Source organism: Etheostoma spectabile, chromosome 6 (assembly GCF_008692095.1).
Source record: "Etheostoma spectabile isolate EspeVRDwgs_2016 chromosome 6, UIUC_Espe_1.0, whole genome shotgun sequence".
NCBI classification, from domain to species: domain Eukaryota; kingdom Metazoa; phylum Chordata; class Actinopteri; order Perciformes; family Percidae; genus Etheostoma; species Etheostoma spectabile.
In genome coordinates this window covers 13,118,874-13,126,975 of record NC_045738.1, presented here as the reverse complement: position 1 = coordinate 13,126,975, position 8,102 = coordinate 13,118,874, and the positions used below count along the sequence as shown (strand labels likewise).

The 8,102-nt window shown below is 40.2% G+C and overlaps 2 protein-coding genes across 4 annotated transcripts; one reads left to right on the top strand and one right to left on the bottom strand.

Annotated features, from left to right (window-relative positions):
- The first annotated feature begins 243 nt into the window (after positions 1-243).
- On the top strand, positions 244-4,546 carry rab42b (RAB42, member RAS oncogene family). Of its 3 annotated transcripts, none has more exons than XM_032519506.1 (3): positions 244-577; positions 724-946; positions 1,703-4,546. In XM_032519506.1, the coding sequence occupies exons 1-3, from the start codon at positions 484-486 to the stop codon at positions 2,148-2,150; spliced, it is 765 nt and encodes a 254-aa protein (XP_032375397.1). In that variant the 5' UTR covers positions 244-483; the 3' UTR covers positions 2,151-4,546. The 3 variants fall into 3 exon arrangements, with proteins under 3 accessions (XP_032375397.1, XP_032375399.1, XP_032375398.1); XM_032519508.1 differs by having other exon boundaries at positions 322-609; XM_032519507.1 differs by having other exon boundaries at positions 322-613.
- taf12 (TAF12 RNA polymerase II, TATA box binding protein (TBP)-associated factor) lies at positions 4,389-7,969 on the bottom strand. The gene is made up of 6 exons (XM_032519510.1): positions 7,787-7,969; positions 6,973-7,198; positions 6,168-6,245; positions 5,742-5,856; positions 4,839-4,927; positions 4,389-4,688 (listed from the first exon to the last, which is right to left on the bottom strand). Exons 2-6 carry the CDS (start codon positions 7,048-7,050, stop codon positions 4,653-4,655), a joined length of 396 nt encoding a protein of 131 aa, XP_032375401.1. The 5' UTR covers positions 7,051-7,198; positions 7,787-7,969; the 3' UTR covers positions 4,389-4,652.
- Between the last annotated feature and the right edge of the window lie 133 nt (positions 7,970-8,102).

Below are 8,102 nucleotides of genomic sequence, written 5' to 3'. Positions count from 1 at the left end.
ATAAAGCTGTATTGTTTACAACTTCCCTTTTTAGGCTGCAATGTTCACTCTATGCAAATGACTATAACGTGATTGTGTTGGAAGTTACTCACCCACTGTCTATGTAGTTGTCACCCCCCCCCCCACACACACACACACACACACACACACACACACACACACCTGACCCATCTGGCCCTCCCAACAGCCCTCCCTCTGTCCTTGTGCTGCCCCGCCTTTTGTCAAGTTTCAACTGGCAAATTTTAGAAGTCGACACTCCTTCACGACAGCACTCAGTACTTCACAGCACTGCACACTCATGCGCATGCTTACAGTAGCAGTTAAGATAAGCAACGTGAATAAGAACTGCAGCTCTACTCTACTGGGATCTACTTTGTGGGACATATTTTCTCCAAATACCTGCTTTTGAAGAGGTTTTGATGAACCACCATGGGACTGGGACTGAGACTTGTGCTGAAGCTATCAACTGCATAGGATTGTGGGATGATCAACACGGACTGCTCTACTGATTGCGACATTAATAAGGAGTGGCTGCTGTGTTTGTTTCTCAACATTTGGAGCGTCAAGGGACCAACTGGTGGGAAGCTGATGTGGAGTTGCTAGTCTATTGCAAGTTTCTTTTTTTTCTGTCTTTGTCAAGCTCCTATAGTACAACAACTTCTTCTATACACCTCTGTATCCCCACATGCTCTATTCACTGTCATCGCTCTTTTCCACTACCAGCAACAATGGACCTGACTTTGTGGCAGTACCAGTTCAGGATCATCATGCTGGGGGACTCCACAGTGGGCAAGTCATCCTTGCTGAAGCGCTACACCGAAGACTTGTTCCTGGAGTCCATCAACCAGACAGTGGGTGTAGACTTCTATGTTCACTTCCTGGATGTGAAGCCGGGGGTCCGTGTCAAATTGCAGTTTTGGGACACAGCTGGACAGGAGAGGTTCAGGTGAGGATGCACCAGGCCTTGCAGCGCTGTGTCTCTTTGTATAAGACAGTATGAAAATTCAAAAAGTTACTTGTGTTCATGCAAATATAATATCCAAACAAACTACCACTGGTTACCCGTTCACACTAGAGCTGTTCATCAGTGTTTGCATTTGATATGACTGTGTATCCACCCTCTCGCCCTCACAAGACTAGTGTGTAATGTGTACAAGTAGATGCAGTGTTGCAGTGGAAAAGGCATTATTCCTAATGGAAAGAAAGGTTGCGACACGTTTCCTATTGTCTTTAAAATCATTATATCAGTTCTCCAGTTGACAGAAGCATAGTAGATTGCAAACTGCCTGTTTACCTCCTCTCTGCATGGTATCTGTTGCTTGCTTATCCCATGAGTCAGCCTAAAAACTCTGCCCAATCCGGTTTGTTTTCATAAAGAATTAGTGAAGAAGTACGTTTTTAGTAGCTGGCTGCTGGAAGGACTGTTTGACAAGCCTATCCTTTGGTTAAATCATAGACTCATTGGAGACCTGCATGCCTCTGTCAGTTTCATGATTAGGGGGAGAAAAACACAATGCTGATCAATTTCTCTTACAGAGAAACAGACTTTGTCAATTTGCTTATCTTAAGAAGCTTAACTCAAACAGTACAGAGAATCCGCTGATTATTTGATCACTGAAACAGGAAATACGTTTTCATGTGTTGAAATTCAAAGCTCCTCACTCTTTGTTTCTCCCATGTGTTTGTCCTCTTCTTTCCGCAGATCAGTGACCCGTTCTTATTACCGCAACTCAGTCGGAGGCCTGCTGGTGTTTGACATGACCAACCAAGACTCCTTTGACCATATTAAGGAGTGGCATGCTGAAGTGTGCGAGCGAGTGCAGCCACATAAAGTTCTGTTTGTTCTGGTGGGCCAAAAGAGCGACCGAGATGCTCAGGGGGAGAGGGTGGTGAGTCGGGAAGAGGCTGAGAAACTGGCCAGGCAGCTAGAGGTGCCCTATGTGGAGGCCTCTGCTCGGACAGGTGAGGGCGTGAGGGACGCCTTTGAGCTGCTAACTCGGCGGGTCTACCAGGGTCTGTTGAGTGGAGAGGTAGAGCTGCAGGAGGGCTGGGATGGAGTGAAGTGCGCTACACCACATACGCTGCAGTTGCAGAGAGCCAACCTGGCACAGCCCAGCACAGCCTCCAAGAACAACAAGTGTTGTGCTTAAACTGTGGACTGGTGGTGGTCAACCATTTGCACTCATGTTACCGTAGAACCTGAACCGGCCCCCAGGAAGTTGGATTTGTAGTGGATGTTTACTGTAATAACGTGACCATCACCTTGCACCTATTTTGTGAAGAGACAATCTTTGTTGACATTCCTGAAATGGATTAAGATTTAACTTTAGAAATAAAGATTTGATAACTGATATTTTTAGTCCAGCCTGAAAAAAAAGCTTTTAAACCTAAAAAACTATTGGATGAATTACCATTCAGTTTAGAAGCTGGACAACCCTGGGGCCAAAGGTCACCTTCCTCCATGATATTTAGCACAGACATTCATGGTCCCCGGAGGATCATTTCCTTCTGACTTTGGTGATCCCTGCCTTTTCATCTAGCACCACCAGCTGGTTATTTTTGTTTTTTAGGGAAATGTCTTCACAACTATACATTCAAGGTCCCTTTAATCTAGCGCCATCATCAGGTTTAAAATTAGAATTCTTTTGTACGTGGTTTTTGAAAACTGATGACACTGCCATCTGACATAAGCTAAACTAAGATGGTAAACATGGTCATTTTAATAATATATTTTATTTGATGGTGCCTTTCAGGACATCCAAAGCCACCTTGCTAAAAAAACATGCTCAGATATAACCGCGAGACATGCCGGCAAGGACATACACAAAACACAACGGAACAAGAGACATATGACCCCAATATGATCTATATCAGCATGTTAGTATTGTCACTGTGAGCATGTAACTCAAAGTGGGCCTTTCTCACAAAGTTGCTAGTGTAACTGTAAACTTGTTAAATTGCTAAATCTATAGCGTTTTCCATTTATAGGACTCTTAGAAAGTGACATAGAGGTCCATGCCAAGTTTCTAGGCCCACAGCTGATTAGACTAAGAGGGACTGATGAGGCCATTGCCTACCTCAGTTCAGAAGGGCAGGAGATGTAATGACATATTGAGCCAAAGCCATTGGTGCAGGATGAAGCTGCATGGAAGGGATACCATCACAGCTTCTCTATTGATTTTTGGACCTGTACAGTGAGAAAATAGTTGCCAACCTTATGCCTCAAAGGGCCTATGATATAACTGAGTGGTCGCAAGTTGATTAAAAAAGGTTTGTACTTTGGTTACAATGATATTCATTTTTTTCTCTTTTTGCTTGGGAAATACTTGGCATTATCAACTCTCAAAGACCTGTTTTTCCTCATAACCTGCACACCATCTGTGATTTCTGTCCATGTTGCTCGTTCTGTCGATGATTGGCAGCAATCAGGTTCCTTGGTGGAGATTAGAAACATCCCCCTATGACTCAGTGAATTAATGGATTGGTCCTGAATATTTGACTGGGAAAGGCTTTTTTGCATCACCAGTAATTGTGCAGCTGCATGCTTAAAGTGAGTGATGTTTTTTTAGGGGCTGTTTTTGAAATAATTAAATGAAACAACTCTAGGGAGTCCCTTGGATATTGTGCTTTTGAAATATTGTGAAGTTTCCATGGTAATTACTGTCCATCTGGTTGATGAACAGCCTCCTGTGTTTCTGCAACCACAACGCCGACAACTGATCTAACTTCTAAAAGACACCCAGATTAAAGATCATTGATGCGCAAAAATGTCTGTATACAGGTTATTGTCCATTGTTCTCTGCAGATATTGAGCAAGTGAACTGATTTTACATGAGCTACAAGGTAAAATCCTTTTCCTTAACTCATAACCCTTTCCCCTGCATGTAGAATTCATGTTTTTTTCCAAATTCAGTCTGGCAAAAGATGCCATATTCCAAAATATCTTTTTGATAACAGATTAGTCATTTATTCTTTTTTTTTTTTATCTGACATTGTGAAAGGTCAACATGTAGGCACCACTTCTATTCATATTTTGATAAAACTTGCTGAAATAGACAAGTTAAAATAAAATTTACATGGTGTTGAAATAAATGTCAGTGTAATAAAACCTACAACCAGTAACGATACAAAACATGAAATATCTAACAGAGGCAACTTCATTGCCACCATTTGTAGTAGGAATTTGGTATTATAGATCCCCTTAAATTAAAAACTAAACAGCCTTGTGTGAGTAGAGTGGGCAAACAGGGGAGCTATAATCCACTACATACTCACCAGTTATGATCTATTATATGCAAGACAACACCAAACAATTTTTAACATTCACATCCAAATGCTCTAGTATCAAAATGCAATCCGGATGCAGCAGTGGTCACCGAAAAGAAGTATTCCAGTAAATGTTTATTGACAAAAATGCAATGAATAGAGTTCTGCCAGGCTTAGCTTAATGGCAACAAAACAAAATCATGAAACAAGAATTACATTGTGTGATGGTGCTGGCAAAACACTCAAACATTAGTGAGACATAATGAAACACTATCTAATGTTGAATGGGAAAGAAGAAAAAATCCCACCCAAACCATCTCTTTCTTCCTTATTAGTCAAAACAATCCCAACTGAAAAAGAAAAAACAAGATGAGTGTACAGTCTTGCTACTTTTTGGTTGTCTTGCGGATCAGCGCCATTCTCTGAAATGTAAAAAAAAAAACTGGTTAAGCCCACGATACATGTTCATTCCCATATAACAAGATAAGTCAGTGTCTTGTTTTTCTACATGTTGTACAATTACAATAACTATCCTAATATGCCCAACAGAAACAAAGCCTTCTATTGCTCACCTGTTTGTGAGCCTCTGTGGTGCAAGCCTTCTTGAACGGCCGGATCTCATCTGAGCCATAACCAGGAATCCACATGTTCCACTGGCGCTCTGAGGAAAGCAATGCACGTCAACAGGACACAGGCTGTATGCAGTACTTCTTTAAATATAACAAGTGAATGTGCTATAAGGGCCATAACTTCATTGCCAAGTAATTTAGTCTATCATCATATGTCATACTTGCAAGATCTAACTTCCATCTCATTTCCAAAAATTGTTAATGGTGTTATTGGGGCTATAAATCAAATAATTTGGGCAACTGCCTTGATTATACTTACAATGGGACAGTCTGTGTGTACTTTAAACTGGACACAGCAAAGCAGAGTTGCCAATTTTCCTAACAGTGGTTTGGTTGCCATGTTACTCCCAAACTATACTGTCTATGAAGCTTTCTAACTGAATGTTTGCAGTCACTAAAGGAGATGAGCACAAATGACTTTCACTCGGGGGTAAAACACATTTTTTGGCATAACATTTTCAAAGATTTTTTTTTGTATTTTCTCTACAGCCCATGGATCCATGAATGCTTCCCATTAAGATGCCATTTGTCGGTTTTTGTAAAATGCAAAAACATTAAATCTGCTCTCTTCAATTCTCACAGATGTCAGTAAATGCCATATTGGAACATGACTGCCATTAGTGTTCAAAGTAACACATTGGGTAAAAAGAAATGAATGATTCACACATCAAATTGACATAATGTATGTGTAAGTCCCCAAACCATTTCTGAAAGCAATCCCTCCCCCCCAGTAAATACAGGTCGTCCATCATATGTATTCCTGAGATCTTTTTTTTTTTTTGTGACCCATGGAGACACACAACTCACCAATGTGAAAATATTCAGACTTATAACCTGTAAACTTACCAAGATGTAATTGAACATCCTTCACCTCCAAGGTGTTGGACTTACGATGGCGAGCCAGTTGACAGGCCGCTGTCACTACGCTCTCTATGAAGTCATCTGCAATTTGTAGGAGCATCTGAGAAGAGACAAGCATTTTGAAAACAATCAATCATGCTCAGTAAAGGAAAGCAACGTTCCACAGCGGCTGGACTATTGCTTATATTTCAGCTCACACCATTTTTCATGCAGCCAAGCTTTCAATAGAATAAGATTTCCAAATGATGGATGTGGCAGTAGGTTAGAGAAGCTAGAGAGCAACAAGAACCTGCGAGATGCAAGTGGTATAATCTCACACCAAAAAGTCCACTGCTGCTTATGATTACACTTTTAGAAAAAAATGTTAGAGCAGAATTAATTTAAAATAGGCAATGAAAACCACTGACTGACCTCCTCAACATCCTCATCCAGCTGCTCATTTGGATCAATCTCTCTCACCAGATCCTGCAGCTTCTTCTTACTGAGCACCTGGAGAGAAAGTAGATGTATCCATTCACTCAGTTACAAAAGAGTACAGGTGTGCCCATGTGTCCTCTCTATAGTAGTCTAATAATAATTTTTAAAAAACTTTTATAGAAATGCAGCACAACATGCTTTATAAGAAGCAAAATAATTTGAATCTAAATACAAAAAATGACAAGGCACCCATAAGTTTTTTTTCCATTAAAACTCAAAACCCACAAAACAGGTTATGGGGCTGAAACATAATACTGAGCATGTGTAAAGAATAAAATCGTTATGCCAAATATACGGTTCCAAAGAACAACAACTTTAATCGGTCACTCTTAATTGTTTGCTGAGGGAATGAATAAGACAGATTTCACAGTGGGACTGTCTCACACTTTAGGTAGCTCTCGCATTGAGGAGTTAGTTCTTATTACCAAATAATTAATTGTGAATGTCATAAAGACTATCTAGCAAACGTTTGGTCTGGTAGGAAACTGCACAACCTGGGCTATGGTATCAAACTTTTACTTAATATCAACATGCATATTACATATATGTAACTGTTCATGTAATTCCTTTTTAACCGCACAACTTTAAAGCCCATATTTGCAAGGTAGGTTGGAAGATTAGTCTATGCCGTTTTCCAGACACCAAGTCATTGGGACTCTATACAGATGGTGCGCATCAACCTAACACAAAAGCGTCATCTTTGGGTTTAGTGATTTAAGAAAAACAAAATGAGACAGACCTGAGATCCCTCTGGACTACTTCTGCCAGCAGGGCCAGGGGTCCCAACCTTCACGGCTGTTGCGGTGCTGTTAGCCATGCTGGTGGCCACAGGAAGAGTGGAAGGACTCTGGAGTTTCACAAGAGGCAATACTGTCTGTGCCGGTATGTGTCAGAGTCCTGAGTGACAGTCCAAGATTGGCACAGATGTGACTAGATTATCGTTCACAGGGACTACCTCCGTATATCTGTTGGAAATAGTAAGGATGTAGCAAACGTTACACAAGTTAGAATCACAGAAGCAATGGGTTGATTAACAGGTTTTTTCCAGTTCTAGTAAAGATTATCTGCTCTATTTACATTTTACTATATTGTGGTGTATATTATTTCATTTTCCGTTGTTGCCTCCCGATTTTAATAAACTGTTTTAATATTTTTCCTCACAAAAAGCACTTTGTAAATTTGAACGGAAGTATATAGCTAGCTAATTAACTATCATTATTATTACCATTAACGGTAGCTAACGTTACAAAACCCAGAAACTAGCTAAACCGTTCCAACAACACTGTAGGATATAACGTTAACGTTACTCAAATATTGACAGATAGCAAAATAACACATTCGTTAAATAATAAGACCTCACATGTATGTATTAAGAGACTATGCAGCTTCGACAAATAAAGCAAATACCGCTGCTAACATAACGTAATGTGCTAAAAACAATAGCGGCTATCAAGCTTTGAATTTAGCCTGACAGGCTAACATTAGCTGCTAATCTAGCGGTGGGGTTTTATGCACGGTACATCCTAAAATTACGCGTTAAATTGACAATTTACCCAAAAAAACCAACACTATCTGTCCATGTTTCGGCGTCGTTGCGACGACAGTAAGTGAGTTTGATGCCGTTTGATTCTCAAATTGCCTCGGCACAGCTAGAAAAATGAGCGAGGTTATCTTTCACTACTTCCGCTTTGTTTATGTCTATTTCCTGTGGACACATATCGCCTCTACTCTGCAACCTGCTGGATGTTTTGTGGAACTACATCAGGAATCAACAAATTGACAATGTTAACATTGGAAAGTTGTGAATTCAATACACAGTGGCCTATTTTAGTAGTAGTAATAATAATAATAATAATAATAATAATAATA